Genomic DNA, 21,656 nt, shown 5'->3' on the forward strand with positions numbered 1-21,656 from the left:
TATGATTTTGGTAATGTAGTTAAGAAAACAAATTATTTTAATACAGCCTTTAATATAAAACATAACAATAGTTAAAGCATACATAAAGTATAATCAGGACTTAATTCCGGCGTGTTCGTGTATGTCCCTAGAGTGGTCCCAGCAATGGTCCCAGCAGTGGTCCCAGAACTGCGTGAGACGCTGCTCGTGGTTCGCACAGAAGTGCTTGAAGTCCCGCAACATTCGCATTTGGAAGGTCTCGTCACCCGTCGCTGGCTGCAGCCACTTCCACTTCTTAGATATCATGTGGTTCCACGACCACAGGAAACCCATCTGAAACTGTACTATCAATGCTGTACTTATCCTTACACCTAGATAATAATAGATTAATCTGTAATGTGTAAAATGTAAGGTATTTTGTTATTTCAGTACTCACCCGTCGGCTGTTGTCGAATTCGTCTTTATTCTTGTCACTGACGTGCCACGAGATGTATCCCTTGTGCGGGCTGGCCGCCACGTCCGTGTGCACCGGGTACCTGCACACATTACTATGTGTATTAAACATTAATTACCTTATTAAATTCTTAAGATATCCTAGTCTATAAAAGATGATAGCAATACAAGTGTCACGTGATTTCAAATACTTTTTTGTCCCTTTTATTTATTTATCTCATTGAGTCTCTTTCGCATTGATTCTCTCTCTCTCTCTCTCTCTCTCTCCCCCCCCTCTCTTTCATTGATTCTGTCGCCCTGTCGTTGATTCTCTCTCTCTCTCGCTCGTTGATTCTATCTTACTCTCTAGTGGATTCTCTCTTATTTTCTCATTGATCCCCCCTCTCTCTCACTCTCTCGTTGATCCTCCCTCTCTCTCTCTCCCTCTAAGTGATTCTCTGTGTGGGTGTACCTGTTCGCGTTGAGCAGCCTGTTGGGCGGCTTGCGCAGCGCGCGGCCGTGCGGCGCGGGCGCGGTGGGGATGAGCAGGAACATGTTGCCGGTGAGGTGCACGTACAGCTGGTCGCCCACGCCCTGGTGCACCGTGCTCTCCACGCACTTCGTGAACCCGAAGCGGCACGCGATCGCCTCCTGGAACAGGAACAGCCGCTCCTCCCACGTCTCCTCCGGGAAACCTGGGGAACCACTTTCACAGATTAACTCGCTGTTGCTCGTGACTCTGTCTGCTTGGAATAAAAAAAAAATACAAAAGGATGTGTTCATCCAGACTGTCCTTTACATCTGTGCGTTCAGCAGTATAGGCTACAAATCCCAAACATCCATCCATCAATCCGTCTAAACTTCGCATTCGAGTATAAATAAGAAATAAGATAGCAAGAAGTATAAATAGTAATAATGATGCTGAAAATGACACATTAAAATCATGATTTTAAAATCAGTGGGCTCTATATAGCTAATTTTATAACATCAACTAAAATACATTTTAATTACTGAAGTATAGTATACCTTCAAACAGAGCACTCTTCCCTCTCAGCAATGGCTCTTCATTGAGCGGCACATAAATAGGTCCACGCAGAGGATCCGATTTCAATGTAAAAGGTAACGCCAACGGATCGGCCGGAATTGGCACCATTTGCAAACGGCAGTTCTGTGCTTTACGAGCCCATCCTAATATCTACAAAATTATACACAAATAAACCACAGAATACACGCAAAAAAGACCTGATATAAGTAATAACCAAACTTTAACTTTAAGAAGAAAATTAAAAAGCTGGACATGACATACCAGTTCAGCGACAATATTCCCGCTGGCGACGGCCCACTGTATACACATCTCATAGGCCTGGTCTGGCCTGAAAGTCGCCTGGTAGCGCGCGTGCCCCCACTCTATGCGGTCACTCTTGTTGCTCACGTCGATATCCAGGTGCGTGTTCTTGTATAGAGGCACTAAATAACACCAATCAGTTAACAAATGGAAGGTCTTTGACATTGGATAACAATTACCGTTACCATGGCAACCTTGCTTCCTAGATGTCACCTTGTACTTTATGGTCTCTTTTCTACATGAAAGTTTATTTTCAATTTATTTACCACCTCAATTCAATAGAGTTAAACGTTTCGTAAGTGTAAAGGCTTTTATTAGAGAAAGAATTATTGGAAAATATGCTGTGATTGCTGACATCCTACGCCAAAAAGTAGTGTGTGTTCCCCTTATTATATTAGTATAGAAGTGTCTCACAGTCAGTATCAGCAGCTCGGCTCATGTATCTAGGGTCGATGTTAGGCGCGAGGAAGGCGGGAAGGCCGGTGACGTCACGTGTCCCCGCCCCTACAATGTCCCGTGCACCTGCCCCTGCGATGTCCCTTGCCCCGGCCCCTGCCCCCGCCAGCGGAGACCGCGGTCCTAACACTTCAACTTCCATCCACTCGTTCTCAAAGCTCTGCAGATCTCCGAGCGGCTTCACGTAGTCACTTAGTTCTGAGAATGATAAGTTGTAAATCATGATTTAAAAAATCTAATCTTAACAATCTATATCTTTTTTTATATTACCTTTCTCTTTCTTCTGCGGCAGAATATGGTACATATAGTAACCGACCACAAAGCGTTTTGTCGTATCACCTGATGCATGGCAAATCATCTTCTCTTGCAACATCCGCTAAAAGGGGAATAACAAATTATTTTCACAGCACAAATTCTTTAAAACGGCATATTATACGATCGTACATTCGTAATTATAATTTCATGGTTAGTACCTCCATGATGGTGGTTGCTTTATCATATGTGACGGCCTCCATGTTGGCCTGCAGCCAGTGTATAGCGTATATAGAGACGAAGGCGTGCGAGGGCAGGCTGACCGTCTGCTGCAGGAAGCCCACGCCTAACGTCGGATGTCGCATGCGCTCTATTATCTCTGATAGACTAGAGTTTGATTTTAACTTTGGTTCTATCACTCTGAAAGACATTTTAAAAATGTCAATTTGGAAGTAAACATGTGGCAATCTCACGAAAAGTAAAGTAACCAAATGATGGTGATAGTAGATGATAATATTATGATGACTAATTCAATTGTTCAAACCATTTGTGATGTATGTACGTACTAGTTTTCGCCCGCGAATTAAAAAAAATCAAAAGTAATTAACCTATGTGTTCTTCCAGATTATATTCTACATCTGTGCCAAATTTCATTGAGAATTAATTCAGCAGTTTCGGCTATAAACTCTAGCAAACACCCATACATCTATTTAAACTTTCGCAATTACTATTTTAGTAATACTAAAAGACCTTGACTTTTGACTTTTAAGTGTATGATCGTTGTTTTGCAACTCACCCATCATCATACGTGTCTTCAGTTTCCCCTGTCTGTGATTGTGTCCGCTCCAGCACTGTCTTGGCAGCCGCCCTGCAACACACAGCTTGTCCGTTAATGTATGATTAATTGAAAATTAATTCATGCTTAAGCAATACGCATGCAAAGATAAAAGCGCAATATCTAAATAGATGTAGATGGTATTATGAAGCAGAGAATTAATAAAAATAATTTGGAAATAGGTTCATATATTTATCAGTTACGTATAAATAAATGAGTACAGATAATATATGAACCTTGCAAGTTAAATGGGATGTAAAAGCATGTATACTTACTTGTTGCATTGACTAGCGTTTAGTGACTTAGTAGGTGATACTTGCTGCAATGAAACATTCGGAAAGGATAAGAAAACAAGCAACCGATAGGGGGTAAGCATTGAAACGGAAAATGAGAGCAGAGTTGAAATATCATAGAGTTTTATAATCTGTAACATGAGAAAAGCAATATTAATTCTAATTTTATGACAAAATTATATCTTTTGATAAAAAATGCATCTAAGCGGGCAACACTGCGTCATAAGACAGTAAGTCGAAATTGTTAGAAAATTCTAAGCTTTAAAATGTTTTTTATTTTTTTAGATTTGTAAACCATACGAAAATTTTTTTATAGATATGAAAAACGAAAGAAAACCTGTAAAGAACTAGACAGCGCTACAGCAAAAGCAAAGAGTCAAAACCAAAAACCAAACGCAACACCATAAAGTGAGAGAAAGAACAAAGATAAGCGACTTGAAACAATTTATATTCATGTAACGATAACGATAAAAAATAGTGTACGTACAGGAACATATTTTTTTTAATATCAACGTATAAATTGTTTCAAAATTAAGAGCGTGGTATCGAGAGCACAAGCTTACAAATTTGAAAATTTAATCCATGTCTTTTTTAGACTTGTGCAAGCGATATAGTGCGACAAACTTATCTGACCCTGTGACAGTGCTATCAGCGCTGTTTGATCTATAAGAAAGTATAAAAACCTTACTTTGACATAGAAAATGCTCAAGACAAGTCAGCTACAGTTTGGCTCTTGTGTAATTTTGGACATTAGCAAAGGCTAAATAGCTATTATAATTCTGTTTAACCGAAGATGTCGATGCAATTCACATCGTAATACATATTGTCATCTCTTTTTTGTGAAAAAGACAGTAAAGAACAACAATATGTAGTCAGTGTGAGGAGTTCTGGTCACCGGTCACCGGGTGAGAAAAGTTTGTCGGTCTAAGCGTGTAATACATGTCACATATACTGACATGGCCTCAGTCCGGAGCCGCGGCCGATCCGGCAGTCGGGTGCTGCCGACGCGCTCCCTGAAGGGCGAACTCACACCGCCCTGCTACACCACACAACACGCACCTTTACTCAACACGCACTTACGCCCTACATAAACACCCTAAACACATACAGAGGTAGGCCTTTATAAAAGTACAGATATATTAATAGTTTAAATATGCTTAAGACAGTTTAATCTGTTTTAAAATCTACAGCAAATGATTACGATTAAAAAAATTGTCTCGTCTACATGAAAGGTTTACCTTTGCATTCAGATTTGTACCCTAAATCAATCACAACAAAGTCTAATTTCGTCATCCAATAATTACAGAAGTGCATTTTGTGATGACACATAAAACTACTTAATTTAAACTAAATTACGACACTACTGTAGAAACAAAGCTAGCAAACAATTACAAAGTAAAGAAGTGCGGTCCGTGCATTTGTTTAACTTGTATAGTTCTTTTCAAATATTTTAGCGGCCCATGAACGTCGGCAAAATTCACAGTGGCCTCCCAACGCTGCACGTTATATCAAAAATTATGGTCTGTGCAGCGACTCACGTGAAGTTTAGAGCCACCAAGATATCTGACAACTACTATATAAGCGGTGCTCGTATGTACGAATGTCACAAGAGTATGCGATAGCATATCAATTCTAATAAGTTGTTTGGTGAAAGTGATAGATGTAAACGCTGAAAGCCTTTACAAATTAAAACTACAAAGGTTCATTTTAATGTAAAAGATTCGGTTAGTCTTTATGCAAGCGGAGTAAGGTTGAAAATTAAAACCGCTGCCTTTGTAAATTTCATAGTTTTGTTAAGCTACTTGAGCTGTCATTAATGGTATTATGTCGTTAAAATGTGTGAACGCCTCATTAGTTAAGAAAAAACTACATGCGACAGTAAAACACAGCCTACGCCGACTTAAACAACCTTTTAAAATAACTACAAATGTAAACATCTATACTGATAAAATGGACGAATTTTAATAGCCAATGTTAGCTGGCAACTAAAGAAGAAATATATTTCTCTATGAATAGCTTAGAATCATGTTTTGCGTTTAACTACCAATAAAATATTCATTTACTCAAAAATAATTTAATTGTTAGCCAAGTAGAGTTAAATGTGGCCAAAAAAGAGTTGAAGAACTAAATTTATTAAAACCTGTTAATTTATTTCCATTCAAATTACTGAAAATCAATTATTTTTTTTTATTAAATATTCTGGTGGCCTTTTATGTATTTCTAATTAAGTAAATATGATTTATGTCTTCTTTCACAAAAATCGTAAAATCTTTTGTTATATAGTCTGGAAATAACTAATTTATTGAGCTTTGGAAGTGAGCAGTGTTTTTTAATACGCAGATTTATAAGAAAAATAACAAAAACAGGGAATCTTCAGCCGTCAGACATAGTCAAACGACTATAACACAACGCGTCAGTTTTACTATACCGGACAATGTTATGGTCTAATATATAATTTTGATACTTAAAAAAATTTTGATACTTTAAAGTATTATTTTAATGAAAAAGAAACCGCAATTTTGCATCGCTGTCAAACTAATATCTACTGTGTACAAAAGCTTAAATACAAAGCTTTAGAAAAGGTATTGGGTATTCTGACTAAGATAGCACGTTTATTTGGCAATTACTTTTGGCTGTGTATTATAGCAGTATTTACACAATTACAACGATCAAGATGTTTTAATCTTCTATTACACGTAATAGTATTAGTTTGACAACTCAATACATGTCCGGTACATCGAGCGGTTGTGTCGGTACGTGTGTACCTGCGCGTTCCGCGTCAAGATGGAGGTGGAGTGCCGGCGACGCGTGGGCGCCGCCTCCGCCGCGCCCGCCGGCAGCGCCATCTGCAGCACATCCACTGTAGTCGCGCCAACATCGCACCAACCCCCCCAATCTCCCACCCCTCTTGCATTTCAATCTACCCAATAACACCCCCTTGTCTCCTAACGACGATCGTAACACGAGAATGTACCTATCTTCATAAGAGTATCGATCTATCACTTGTAACCCCGGTGCAAACAAAATGGATTTGTTAAATGCATTGTAATGTGCTGAGACACAATGTCTAACAAATATAACGAGGCAATCTGAATGTGTTGGGAATAAAGATTTGTACAGTGTAAGGCCTCTAAACATTATAAAAGGCTTTCGTGAGACATTATACTATATAAATTATAACACGGCTAAACTCCACACCCCTCACATCTGTCGTCAGTACCACGCACTTTGATCAACCGTGCGCTTCGGTTGTGTGATCCACAGTTTATTGAGTCGGAATTGTCACACGTACGACAGGTGTTAGAGAGCAACGGCTATAATTGGCGGCAGAGTTACCGCCTTGCAAACACATCAAGCAAAGGACGGCCACAGGATGTTGAGCGTGTCCCGGCATACTTGCCGTACGTGCGGGGGATAACGGACCGAATTGGTCACCTGTTACGCCGGAGATATAGCATCAGGACCATTTTCCGACCCCTGACACAAATACAGAAAATACTGCGGTCCCCTAAAGACCGGGACCCTCTGGACAGCCCTGGGGTCTACGAAATTCCATGCGATTGCGGTAGGAACTACATCGGAGAAACGGGGCGCAACATAAAAACTAGACTCACGGAACACATCCGGAGCATTCGCAAGCTCGACAGCAACGCCTCGGCGGTGGCGGAACATGCCCTTGCCTCCGATATGTCACATTATATTAGGTTCGACAAAGTGAAAGTGCTAGCCCGCGAGAAGCATTTTGTATCCCGCAAGCTTCGTGAGGCAATAGAAATCAGCCGTCGGCCTAATTATAATAGAGACAAGGGTTGGGCTCTGCCACCCGCGTGGGAACCCGTGCTGCTGAATGCGAAGCGGAATAAGATCGACAATGTCGAAGACAACTTAGTGGACATTGTAAGTGTATTTTGTGCCCCCGTTAATAATAATAACACCACCACGTCAGTTTCGAGCTCGTCTGCGCCGACGCACATAGTGAATAGTGTACCCCCCGCACCCCCCGCGCCCCCCGCCCTGTCGAAACGCGCGATGCGGGCGAGGGCACGCAGTGACCGTCGCGACGCGCTAGCGAGTATACCCGATTAATCACTCACCCTGAAGAAGGACCCCCAACGGGTTCGAAACTGTCGGTGCCTACACCGAATGTTATCACGTGAGTTTAGCCGTGTTATAATTTATATATTATAAAAGGCCTTTTACCCAACTCTGGGACACAGGACTTTGTAGTAAATCCAGGTTCACCCAAACAGGAAATCATACATCTTGTGCAAACAATCGGGCAAACAAACAATATCCATTCCATTCCAATATGGCATATACATAATTTGATAATAAATTATTATTTTCTGTAAATAGCTTAACCCAGCTTAGTTAAGTATAAGATTTTAAAAAGCAAACAGTTTGCGTTCCAATATTCTTTTAGGTGGTTACAAAGTTTCGTTAAAATTTTTTGAAAGGCAACAAATGATTTTACTAAAACTCCCAATAATTCCCAATAAAAGATCTCAATAATTGTTAAAAATTTAAAGGAAATATTTCACAAAAATGCTCATGTATATCATAGAACCTTTTATGCGTACCAAAGAACAAATTGTGGTAAGGAAGGGGACGCATAAATATCTTATTTCTGCGCGTCTCCTCTCTCAGTTGAAAATAGGCAACACTTTTGCAAATGCGGATGTCTAAGAGGTGTGGCCACTTCGCTAGTTTAGCAAATTCAGACAGCCACTGGTTAATTTTAAGTTTAAAATCTTATACTTATAAGTGGACATTATATGTCATGCGATATATTTCATATGCCTCGATAATTTCATGTTTGAGTTTGGTTAATTCAATCAGTTTTATATGACTCAATTTATTAGAGGTAAGTTTGTAACGTGCTACAACATGCGGTGCAAAATAACTACGTGTTACATCGGTGCAATACAACATGCCAACTAAGGGACTGTCCCACCACTGACTGATAGAGGCTCAGATAGTTTATAAATGTCACTGTCAGACAAGGCAACAAAATCTGATATTGCCATCACACATTATACATGTAGGATTGTTATCAGACAATTTAAAATTTGGTGGGACAGACCCTTAGTGTTATGCTGAAATATACAAGTGTGCAAACTGTAAACAATATCACATATTAATAACATATATGTACAGACATATTTTTATAAATTAAAGTATTGTTTGAATTTAAAGCCGGCTTTTTTTCAATTAAAGCAATTTATTTGTAAAAAAAGGCTTCATTTCTTGAATTCAACAGACTCGAAATTAAATAATTTCCTCAATCTATAGCAGTACAGATATGACATTAAAATCGTCTTTCAATTGTTTTATAGAAAATAATTATTTCAGTATATTTTTAGAGCGAATGCAAAAATTTTATTTATTAATTTGCAAATAATGTTTATCTATTGAATCAGCTTTTAAACAATTACTTAATGTACAAGATGCTAAATGCTTTTGACTAATTTTATTGCAAATTAAGATTACTTACCCTCTGTTTGATAGGTCGTTTAACTTTATTGAAGTATAATTCAGTCATTTTAAGGAATCCGTCAGTGAGTTGTTCGAGGTCGTGTGCGGAGGGCGCGGGGTAGATGTCGCAGTGCGCGCTCTCGTCCTCCAATATCTGTTTGGTGGCCGCGTTACTCAGCGGCAGTAACAGGGTCCTGAATCTCCAGTATTTTAATGACTGAAAGGAAATTGTTGATTTTTTTCCTACTTTTAATTTACTCTGTACTCCTATTTGCACAAATTGTACTTTTCTACATACTCTTTGCACAAATTGTACTTTTGTACACTCTGCACACTCTTTGCACAAATTGTACTTTTGTTCATACTCTCTGTACAAATTGTACATTTATACATACTGGTTGCACAAATTGTACTTATAATACACAAATTATATTTTTGTACATTTTTTGCATGGATTGTACTTTTGTACACTTTTTGCACAAATTATACTTTTGTGCTAACGCTTTGGTAAAATCGCACTTTTTGTAATAATACAGCTTACCGTTACCTCTTCGAGTGCGAAGTCAGTGTCGCCGCGCGTGCAGATGTAGTGGTCCATGTAGTTCCAGCTGTAGTTCTCCAGCTTCTCCGTAGTGAACGACACCCACGACACCTCGTACGTGTCGTGGTACGGCGCGTGGAAGCGATACCGGTAGTGGATGTTGAACGGGGGGTAGGGGTGTCTGAAAAACAATTAAATAACTATAATACGGATAACAGAGTTCATCTCAAAAGTTTTCTGTGCTAATATTATAAAGATGAAAGATTTGTATTTTTGGTTTTTATTAAAACTAATGGGCCGATTTCAAAAATTCTTTCACTGTTAAAATGCTACGTTATCTAAGTTACATAGGCTATATTTCTTATTTTTTTTAATTCCACGTGGACGTAGTCGCGAGCAACATATTAGATAAAATAAGTAAAACTATAATTATATAGCGGATATGCTAGAAAGGACAAACTCCTTACTACTTTTGGATCAATTTGTGGACCGAGCTTTAACGTGATTATTTAGAATGAAACTGTCGAGGTGTAAAGATAAGGTAGAAAGAAATAAAGTTTGTAGCGGCCCTATATCAATCTTACAACCTTAACTGAAATAAATATAACGATTTCAAAACTGTTTCTTACCTGGGTCGGTACCTAGTGACGGTGATGGTGGAGCCCACCAGTGTGAGCTTGTGGAATATCCTGCCGATGGAGAGCAGGTAGCGCTTGGTGTGCGCGCTGGCGGGCTTGCCGCACTGCGGGGCCACTTTGGACGGCGGCGGCGCCGGCGTCGACGGACAGTGAGACTCTATCACGTCGTTCTCATTCACACCCACGATTAATTGGAAACCCTTTGGAGTGTTATTTAACTTTTTTAACAGCCGCAGTAGAGTAGTTGGATGTAAGGGTAGATTTAGTATGAGAAATCCTTCACTCAAGGGCATTAAAAGCCATTAAGATTCTTAAGTTAAACTTTAATTACAAACCTCATTAACATTATAAATCTATCAGTTTGGATGGATGGAAGTTTACTAGAGTTTGTAGCCTAAACTGCGGGTACGGATTTCGATAAAATTTGGCATGTATAGGATAGTCTGGAAATACATATAGGCTTCTTTTAATCCACGCAGAAGGAGTGGCGGGCATATGCTAGTATGTCATAACATGTAAAAATGAACACGATGAAATCGTAAAGTGGGCATATAGTGGTTTCAAAGTTGGTACAATTGAGACCTTTGGCCTTTGAGACAGGAAAAAATCACTCACTTGCGCCAATCTCTGTGAGACAAGTTCCTTGAACACTTCGTTGGTGGTTAGCGGTTTTTTGTATATAGCGCGGTTCTGTGCAAAGTCTGCGTTGACGTCATCAGGCAGCAAATTATAGTCGGACACGAGATAATCGTTCTGCAGGGACCGCTTGTCCGGGAAGTAGTCCGTGGTGATGGGGAGACAGGCCGGGATAGTCAGGGACTTCCAATCAACGCCTGTTTGCAATTCAAATTATTTTTCTTAATACATTTGTATGTAAATATGTTGTTTTTGAGTTGTTACATATAATAGGTTAAATATAGTAATGGATTAGTTTATTAGTATGTATATTTTGACGTGATAACGTCTTATAAATCAATGAACGCTAAAAGACATGACTCTCACGTTTCGCCTGAGCGGAGTGTGCGAGCGCATGCAACAAGCGGTAGAGGCAAGATCTGCCTAATCGTTCAGTTTGTGACGTTATCACGTAAAATTATACTCCGCAAATTTTACAGAGTAATTTTTGTTAATTTTCATAGTTAATACGACATAATAATGTAGATAAACAAGTAATTTATTATGGTCATAATGAAATACCGCATTTCGTATATCCCGAACTAACTACGGTTAAGCATATATTAAAACTAAAGATAGACAATTTAATATGGACATGCAAATTTTAAAATATAATACTGCCTTTTATAGTTGAATTAAAAAAAATACATTAAAAAGTTTAATCAAATAATATACTAAAGTATTTGTAAAGCATTGTAACAAGCAAAACATGCAATACAGTTTTAAAGGCAAGGCATACGAACTTTAGAGGCATATCCATATTAATCACATGACTGTTTCAGTTATCAACACTCTAGAATACCTACTAGGAACAAACTAAAACTACAAAGCATTTTAAACATTTCAAGACACGGTCCTGGCACAAGTTTAATGAAGCGTGTGACAAATAAATGATTGCATTCAATTCCCGTGTTTGAAATAGTTACAAACATATTGGATTTCCTACAAATAAACTACGAAGCGATTGCATATTATTTTTTTAGTATCCGACCGAAACAATCTTTCGAGATTACTTTTGAGGGCTGAAATCATTTTAAAACGATAATTTCGTTTTATTTTGTAAAGTTTACATCTGTAGATAATATAATACCATCACTTAAAAACTGGTAGGAACTAGATTTTTGATGGGAACCTAACACCAAAATCTTCGGTCGGACACTAATTATTACAACCCCGCAAATTATATACTCATAAATAGGGCTTCGCCGCAATTTCTACATAATGCAAATCCATTTAATTGTTATATCAAACCTATTTCTTGGTTCGCTTTACGCCGCAATCCCACGAATGAAGACATACAATGCGGCGATATCATGAAACATTAAAAATGAGATGAATTTTTAATAAAACACACATAATTGAATAAAAAAAATATAAATGTCATTAAAATGAGGCGAATAATATTAATGAAATTATGATATTCCCAAGAAAAGAAAGAAATAACTATGACCTTGACATTATTTCAGTAAAGTAATTCTAGAAATTGCACTATATGTTTACTTCTAAACAGATATAATGTTAGTTGAATATATTATAGCTAACATATTAGTTTCCTTGTGAGAGTATTCATTATTATAAAGGCATTCCTTTTTTGTGCTTTAAAAGTTAATAAATGTGCCATATCTATAAATTATACATTTTTTAAGCAAAAACCAATACAGCAGCAGGGGTCATAAACTTGTTTTATTTCCATTTACATATTTGGTTAGTAAATTATCATAATTTAAATTACGACATTAAAGTAAACATCAGTTAAAAATTTATTTCACATAGAGATGAGAATGGATGATCGGTGCCGAGTATAGAAAAAAAAAGTGAAAAGCAATATCGACCAACTATTGAGCAACATTTATGGCCAAAGAGCAAGTATGTCAATGAGTCGAAAGTGTGCCAGGACCAAGCAAAGAGTAAATTCTTTAAAATGTGAACATACAGTTTGTGGCCCCTGGTTAATGACATGAACAGATGGATAGATTATTATTACAAACCTACAGTTCCATTCTGGTGCAGTTAGTTATTTACACAAAGAAAACTTTTTTATACAATGAAAAAGTTACGCAAACAAAATCTAATTTAATAATTAATATATAATACAATTAAACAAATTAAAATCATTGGAATTAATGTTTCAATCCTACCACTGTAATATTATTTCAAATAAAAAAAATTACAATAATTTATATAAGTAAACTAACCTGTAGTTAACGCAGGAGTCCATTCCTGTTCTCCCGTAGCTCCCCACAGTAGTGCGAGTGACGCATTGTTCGTAGTAGAGGGCGTGGTAGATATTCCCGTCCCGCCCGCACCCAACACACCTGCGCCTATACCCGTCCCGCTCGCACTCAGCACGCTCGCGCCCAGCACGCCGAGCGCGCCCGACGCACTAATCATGCGCTTACGACTACTCATTATGTTACCTATATCAACATTTTTATTTAAACTATCGAGATATATAACAACTGAATTAGTTTTCATCTCTCGCTTTCAATTTGAAGATTACTGTCATTTAGTTTTTTTTTTTTATTTTAATAATAATTTACATTATTTTCAATTTCTTACAATACACAGTTATAACAATACAATACAATTACACAGTTATAATTTAAACGAACAATCAAAAATCTTAGTATTAAATTCCAAGATATATACATCAAAAATCCTTAACCGCAATACAGTAAAATAAACCTATGGAACCCAATACCTTAGTTTCGTATTGAATATCTTACCATCGACTTGATATACAGGGTGATTATTAAGAATGGAGGGTCCGTTGTCTTTGGTGCCATTCTCACAGCAGTCGTCGTCATTTCTGGAGGCGGGCTCGCCGGCGGGCCGCGCTTGGTAATGATGTTGCTGGATTAGAACACCCTTTGGACCTATGAAACATAAAAAGTGCTTAAATTTAACATTTATCAGTAGCAAACACATGCTAGTAGTACATATAACAAGAAAAAATTACAAGTATAACTTAATTTATGCGCAAATCTTACTAATATAAATGCAAAAGTTTGGATGGATGGATGTTTGTTAGTGTTTTTAGCATAAACGGCTAAACGTATATCGATGTTTGACACGGATGTAGAACATAGTCTGAAATAACACACTTTCTTTTGTTTTTTATAAATTCACGCAGACGGAGTCGCGGGCAAAAGTTAGTTAAGAAAAAGATGATTTTTTTTTTGAACCAAAAAAAAGATTATTACCTTTTGGGAAGATATGAGTCCACCGCCTTCTATTACTTGTTAATTTAACTTTAACATGTGAAGGGTCGAAGGGGTTGATGAGGGCGCGGCCGGTGCGGATCACAGGCTTGTTGGACGATATCGAACTACGCGGTGACAAACGATTTATAGAACTCGGAGAATCTGTCGTATCACTTGTAGATTCGAGACCACCATATTTATCTGTAAAAATATATAGATTATTAGATTTTTTTAGTAACCAGCCATTCATCAGAAATTTTTTGTACACCACACCGTCTATATGATTCAACAATGTAAAGTTTGAAGCTCGAATACAGAATTGTAAGCGATTTTTTTTTACATCTGACAACCACTGGAGAATTAGAGATTTGTTTTTTTTTTTTTTCAATTTTTATGCATTTTTTCTAAAGTGGTATGAGTAACAATTGAATTAATAAATGCCGTACAGTATGGCAATCACTTTGAGGTAAGGTAAGTTACAAAAAATAAATTAAATAGTACATACTTCCTCCAGTCAGCATATCTCCGAGGCTGTGATGTATATCGGGGTCAGACATTTTCCTGTGATGTATAACTGACGTCGGCGGACTTTTACGGCTATTTATATCAAGACCGGCGACTGAAGTCTTCTTTGTGCGCGTATGTACTCTTTGAACACTGTGGACAGAAAAAAAAATTTGAATGGTTAAAATTTTTTTTTAAATGTTGAAATTCCATTATTTTAATAATTCGTTAGTGTTCTGTGCCGACCCTCCGTAATGGATAAGGACAATTGGATGATGATGATGAATTCGTTAGTGAAAACTAACGAACACTAAACTGTGTTACCAACAATTAATTTAAAAAATCTATTGAACACTAGTTCAGAACTAACAAAGAAAAATACGTGAGATTTTCATTTTAGTGTGTTGGTACCACATTATAGTTTTTTTTGCTACAAAAAACTCTGTCGGTTGAAGACAAAATCCTCAATTAAAATTAATTGATCAACTCTATAAAGAAAATTTCATTAATTGCAGCATGAAACCGTGATTGAAGGCGTAGAAGAAGATACCTTTAATAAACTACAAATGTTATCATCCATACAAATATATATATATTTTCCATGTTTTGAATACAAAATAAATTTCTGACACAGTTAAACCTATAATTTAAAGTGATGAAGTATACATATAATAATTCAAAAAACTAGACGTATATGTGTGCTGTATGTATGAAAACATTTTAAAATATGAATATAACTATAAGGTACAATTTAGTAATTACAACAAACATTTAAAATGTAATATTTCATATCGCATCTAGTAATACTTTACACATGTACTTACCTGTTTGTATTCAATAGTTTATTTTTTTTTTTTTTTACTACCTACGTTTTGTTATATTTTTGTGTACGCTTGCCTTATATAATAATATAAATGTTAGATAAATAAGTTCCTTAAGTAAGTGAATTTTGTAATTCTTATTAAGGAAATAAATATATTCTTAAACCTTAAACCTATGAATTTCAGTAAGAGTAAATCATTGTAAATTAGACAAAACTTACCATGTACTATGTGCAGGCGGCAACTGAAATATTTGTGCATCATATGCATCATAATCAAATATAGAATTGTGCATATATTCATCCTCTTTAACCAACTTTCCTTTCACTTCATCTTCATACATCTTTTTCAACGGCTCTTGACTCATCCTCGGGGGCAACTTTATTCTCGGTATAAAATTTGAGTAAGCAACTTTCTTATTAGTCGAATAAAATGATAAATTAATCCAATGAGGCATTGAATAATCATCTATTGAGTTTACACCGCTATCTTTGTTGTGAAACTTCAACAATGGCACTGCATGTAGAGGTTGCTCGCCAACACACACCAAGTCACTGCCTACCCCATTATCAATGATTCTTTGTTTCGTCACATTAGTCAATTCTCGGTCTACTTCGAATACTCCTACACCAGGAGTTATTACTACGCTTAATTGGCCAGTACGATCAAAACATCTGTCCAAGTAATGTTTCTCAAACACTAAAAATACAATAAAAACGTAATAAGCACACAAGTAAGTATTTCACGCACAGCGCAGCATTTTAGCTGTTGTCCGCGACTTCGTCCATGAAATATTAAGATAAAAAAACAGACTATACTAAGCCCATCTATGTCAGCTACCCTTCAGTGAAAGTCCGGTCGAAATCTGCCCAACCGTTTCGGAGTTTACCCGGAACATACGCGGTTTGCGGATAGACGATCAGACAGACAAAGAAATGTTTAAATGCGAATAATCTTCCCGAACACTGTACCTTTTCTTTTGATATTACAGACCCCCCAATTTTATTATATGTATAGATATAGATAATGATGTCACAATGACACAAAGCGAGAATCTTGAATGTTGCGAATATTTAGATGGATTGATGGATGTTGGTTGCTATGTATCTCTAGAACAGATATTGCTAGAATTTTACATAGACGTAAAAAATGGATGAACACAGGCCATTATTTAATTATTTTCTACGCGGAATAAGTCACAAGCGACAGCTAGTATCTATAAGTCTAAATATAACTTGCCATTCAAACTCATATTCAACACTTCAAGGAAATTTCCCTGAGCAGCGGTAGAATTGATGGCAGTTGGTATCTCCATATTGGCTCTCTCATGGTACTGGAGAACTATCTTCTGATAGTCCGTAAACAGTCTTCTTAACTGAAGCAATACATTTGACCAATCGTCATATCTCTCATTTTGTACTGCCACTCTGAAAATAGAAAAAAAGAAGTGTTATAGTTTTTTTTTTTCAATTAAATTTTGATAAAATAATTTTACACTCTTTAATATCAATGATAACTAAATATTGCTCGCGACTTCACCCGCTTCAAAAAAATATAGCCTAAGTTACTCACTGATAACATAGCTTTAATGGTGAAAGAATTTTAGAAATCAACCCAGTAGTTTTTTAGTTATTTCAATACATACAAAAATACGAATATTTCCTCTTTACATTAGTATAGATTGAAATAACTTTAGGATCACTATTTTCTCTAAATTATGCAATAAATATACATTTTTCATAGAATACTTAAGTTACATAAATAGAAAATTAAGAACCTATAAAAATCTTCATAATATCTCCCTCTGTAATCTTTCTGTAAGCATTCTTTCATATGTTGTGGGAATTCTTCCAACGATTTTGCTTTGTAGAATGTCCTAGAGAATAGAACTATTGTTACTTCATGATTGCTGCCATTTTTCTGCAACAATTGATTAATTGAATTATTTAAATTATTTCAACTCATTACACTTTGTGAGTATCTACACATGTGTGGAACAATAATTTTGTTATCAGAGGTTCAAGGGTCGCAGTTGGCATATGATAGGGTCAATGGAATAAATAAAATACATAAAATTATCATAATTTAAACATGAATCATATCATACTGCTTAGTAATAATACAATCACAAGTCTGGATAATTGGATGGATGGATGTTTACTATATCTGTAAAAAGGCTTAACAGAATTAGGTGCAGATGTAGAACATAGTCAGGAATAACACATTCGCTACTTAATGTTTTTTTTTCAATTCCACATTCAATTTTTAAAAAAAAGTAAGTGAATTAATAAACATTATAGTTGAGAACTACATTAACCTAAAAATATTAAATTAATTATCATAACTTGGAATCTAGAAGTTTAAGGAATTAAATAATGAGATAGTATATATTAGAAACATACCTTCCACTTTGCAAAAAGATCAGCCAGAAAGCCATTGACAGCCTTTTCAAAGTATAAGTCTCCGTGAATATCGAAGTCCCACATTTCAGATGACATTTGTATGAACAAATACACCATAGATGTTGAAGATCTAAATACAATCTTTGTATCTTCAGTAATGACGCCGCACGCAACACGGTCACCTTGAGACCACATTTCATAAACTTGACATCTGATAGCTCCTCCGCAATACTCTATTTTCTTATTCAAATACACACATGTGCTCACCTTTAAGTAAAACAGATATTAATCCTATTGATATTGATTTATAAAATGACCGAATTTTGGGTAATCTATTAATTTTCCTTGTACCATTAGTACCATTGCTCTAGGTTATGCTACAAAATAGTTGAAAACAATAATCTAATGGTGGGATTTCAAACCCTTAACCATTATTTTAAAAGGCATTAGAGGTTTATTCATTTGAATTAGACATTAAATGAAAAAAGTTAAATGTCTTGTGATATGTAACTATTTTCATACCACCAGAATAGGTCAAAGGTGTTTATTATTTGCTGCATTAAATATACTCACCAAATGATTTTTTAATCTCCACATTTCTGATCTGCCCATATATTGATCTTTGAACGTAACTTCCACTGAATCTAATGCCACATCAGCTACATTAACAATGTTGACATAAACATCAGCAAATGTTCTCAGTTGAAATGTTGTTGCTATACTTTGTTCCACACTTATAGTATCTGGAAGTTTTAATTATCTCTTCACAAACATATTACAGACTAATGTTACAAGGCAGTCTTACTGTGAATCTAGCCAAACACACATAACTGTACCTTTTCAAGAACTTACCTTTAACTGCCCGACTGGGTGCTTCCACCTTTGGCACCTGTAGGAGTAACCTGGGATAATCATTTTCAGGATGATATATTTCAACAATATCCTTTTCTTTCAAACCAGGGTAATCTTTCAGATTAATTATCAGATCTTCAGCTGTAAATAATTATTGACAATGAATAACTGAGTCTAAACATGATTTTTCTTAATCCAAAACCAACTTACGGCTGAAACTTGATTGGTGGACTATAAGCTTGAAGAATTTCATGTTTAATTTGTGCTTCTCCTCTAACTGGACCAAAATAACTTGAAAGTTTTAGGCATAAAGAGGTCCGTGTGAGTTTATAACTTTTCACTTAATCATAACTAAGCTTTTTTATATTTTTCATATGATGTAATCAACGATAATATATAATCATTGTGATTACAAATACTTTACAACCAAATTGAAAAAGAAAAAAATTCAACAGAAAACCCGAATGGACACAAAGTGTTCGCGTTAGCGAAATGCTATGATACTAAAGAGTAAACTTAATCTAAACTTTTTCGTTCTCATTATGAAATCTACCGACTCTTTAAGGATATCATTAAGAGCGAAATTTATACATGTAAAAGCTATATTAAAACTGCGTTACGTTAAATTAATGTTTTTGCTTTTTGTTTTTGCGTTTTGACCAGATTATGACACTGACAGTGACATGTGATGTGACATAACATGATTGACATTTACACATGGCAGGTGGAAATCTGACAACTAACGGATTGTAGTTTGACAGTCATCGAACGTTTCATAAATCTTCTAGTTTGGAAATAAAGGTTAAGTATAAATACTGCACTTAATGTTGATATTATAATTATAAGTCTTCAAATGATTATATTTAAGCTTTAGTAAAATTTTTATTCAAACATGATAACATAAGAATTATTGTTTTCACAGCATATTTGAGTTCTGTATCCAAATTGACAAGCATAGGATACGACATGACGTCATTGTTTAATGTCAGATACTGGTGATGTTTACCATTTTCAAATTATTGCAAATTTGCAATTCGTTTGGACTTATATTAGTTTATAAGTGAATTGGGTGATATTATAAATGAAAATACAATGAATTTATTTGATTTAAAGGAGCCAATAGCGTATTTAGCTGTTGCAACTACTATTTTGCAATTTTTATCGGGCATGTATGTAGTCTTTGCAGTATAGTATTCCATGTTTATTTTTTAATGACTGCAAGGCAATTTAAATTACATTTTTAGCTTAGTCTGCAAGCAGTATGTCGCTAATAAAACTACTGCAGAGGCTTCCTCCTTTCCTTTTATTGCCGGCGTTTTATCGTAAGTTTTACTATGCCAGAAATTTAATGAAATAATTTTTTCTGAAATTAACACATATTCATTATGCAGGTGTGGGATTTGGTTGCTATACGGATTGACGAAACGCAACGATAAAATAGTTACGGTCAATACAATTGGTCTCGTGTTAATGATCTCATATTCGGTCATATTTTATTTTTACACATTTAAAAAATCCGCAGTATTGAGACAATGTACTTTTACCATTATTTTCTTCCTTATATTATTAGGATATATTTCTGTTGAAGAAGATAATGAAAATCTTGTTATTAGACTTGGTATGTGATATAATTTTATTATAATGTAAATTGAATTATGAAATATTTTTGTGGTGGTTGCATGTTTAATATTTCCAGGGTCCCTTGCCTCGTCTTTTACTATTGTAACAGTGGCTGCACCCTTGAGCAAACTGTTGCATGTGATCAGAGTAAAAAGCACAGAGTGTTTACCATTCCCAATGATACTCATGTCCCTATTTGTTTCGGCATTTTGGTATCTCTATGGTTATATAGACCAGGACCTATTTGTTGCGGTAATATTTTTTTATTTACTATATTTAAGCATAAATGTTACTCACCTAATAGATCATTCAGAACTATTCATGAAGAATTGAAGATTTTTGTCATTAGAATTATATTTCTGTGTATTATAATTTTATATTGTAATGACCAACAATGACCTTTCACATTTCAGGTTCCAAATTTTATTGGTATGGTTCTCGCAATGGTCCAGCTAGTTCTGTTTTTAATATTTCCCAGCACTTCTCATTCCTCCAAACAATGTAAAAGTACTATAGCTTAAATGTTTTCAGCACAATATTTAATGAAATTTTGTTAAAAGACAACATAAGTTAGGTGTGTTCATAATTAAATCTCAAGAACACCGATTATTGTCGATGAAGAGTGTTTTTTTTACTTTTAATTCATATTTCTTCTTTATACATGACATGTATTTCATATAAATTTGTGGATATTTACACTTGTAAGCCCTAAAATGAATGTTTTAATTTGAATTAAGCTAATGCTTTTATTAATATGGGAAAGTGACATCTACCCCATTGTTCGGTGAAATTTGCATGATTAACAATATCCAATTAATACCAGTATTTCTTAGGTTGTGCTTCCCATAAAAATGTCTACCTCTTATATACTTTTGTTTAGCACAAACATTATAATATATTTTTAAAGGATTAAAAGAAGGCATTTGTGATATGTTCCTACTGACTGCTCAACTCAATATATATTTAGGTTTTGCTCTTGTCATTTAAATGTTCTAAATCCAATAGTTTTCTGAGATTTTATTAAACCCAATATAGACTGAATAGTTGAATTGTTCAGTCAAAACTGTCAAAACTAAACAGCTTTGCAGTTAATGCTCTCTTTCTTTAAAATATTCAACAAAAAATTCTTAGCACTTTATAGTACAAAGTATATCCAATAGTAATTTTTTTTACTTATTAGAATAATGACAAAAAAGACTATTTGTTGATCAGTTCCTGGGTTTTTTATATGATAAATATCTCTGCCATTGTATTAATATATGAAATTACTTGGAGTGACATTTACAGTGTCGTAAATGAATAAATTTTATTAGTATTATGATGAATATGTTAA

General features: G+C 35.5%; 2 protein-coding genes across 11 annotated transcripts; one reads left to right on the plus strand and one right to left on the minus strand.

The window, feature by feature from the left end:
• Positions 1 to 41: 41 nt before the first annotated feature.
• Positions 42 to 19,376, minus strand: LOC106109262 (DEP domain-containing protein 5). 9 transcript variants are annotated; one of them, XM_013290679.1, is made up of 27 exons: positions 18,914 to 19,376; positions 18,704 to 18,844; positions 18,425 to 18,594; positions 17,852 to 18,118; positions 17,227 to 17,369; positions 16,689 to 16,876; positions 15,671 to 16,148; positions 14,630 to 14,781; positions 14,125 to 14,325; positions 13,648 to 13,797; positions 13,117 to 13,338; positions 12,173 to 12,187; positions 10,862 to 11,079; positions 10,238 to 10,446; positions 9,615 to 9,789; positions 9,087 to 9,284; positions 6,358 to 6,438; positions 4,549 to 4,631; positions 3,261 to 3,332; positions 2,686 to 2,884; positions 2,483 to 2,588; positions 2,171 to 2,410; positions 1,718 to 1,878; positions 1,438 to 1,606; positions 884 to 1,106; positions 416 to 515; positions 42 to 318 (listed from the first exon to the last, which is right to left on the minus strand). In XM_013290679.1, the coding sequence occupies exons 1-27, from the start codon at positions 18,954 to 18,956 to the stop codon at positions 94 to 96; spliced, it is 4,629 nt and encodes a 1,542-aa protein (XP_013146133.1). In that variant the 5' UTR covers positions 18,957 to 19,376; the 3' UTR covers positions 42 to 93. The 9 variants fall into 9 exon arrangements, with proteins under 9 accessions (XP_013146133.1, XP_013146136.1, XP_013146132.1 ...); XM_013290682.1 differs by lacking the exon at positions 4,549 to 4,631 and adding an exon at positions 3,575 to 3,618 and having other exon boundaries at positions 9,609 to 9,789; XM_013290678.1 differs by having other exon boundaries at positions 4,549 to 4,628; positions 9,609 to 9,789.
• A 317-nt stretch (positions 19,377 to 19,693) lies between these two features.
• Positions 19,694 to 21,647, plus strand: LOC106109467 (sugar transporter SWEET1-like). Of its 2 annotated transcripts, none has more exons than XM_013290977.1 (5): positions 19,694 to 19,872; positions 19,948 to 20,025; positions 20,095 to 20,324; positions 20,403 to 20,575; positions 20,737 to 21,647. In XM_013290977.1, the coding sequence occupies exons 1-5, from the start codon at positions 19,796 to 19,798 to the stop codon at positions 20,842 to 20,844; spliced, it is 666 nt and encodes a 221-aa protein (XP_013146431.1). In that variant the 5' UTR covers positions 19,694 to 19,795; the 3' UTR covers positions 20,845 to 21,647. The 2 variants fall into 2 exon arrangements, with proteins under 2 accessions (XP_013146431.1, XP_013146430.1); XM_013290976.1 differs by having other exon boundaries at positions 20,095 to 20,321; positions 20,400 to 20,575; positions 20,737 to 21,642.
• Positions 21,648 to 21,656: the final 9 nt, after the last annotated feature.

The sequence above is a fragment of the Papilio polytes genome, unplaced genomic scaffold (assembly GCF_000836215.1).
Source record: "Papilio polytes unplaced genomic scaffold, Ppol_1.0 DF821289.1, whole genome shotgun sequence".
NCBI classification, from domain to species: Eukaryota; Metazoa; Arthropoda; class Insecta; order Lepidoptera; family Papilionidae; genus Papilio; species Papilio polytes.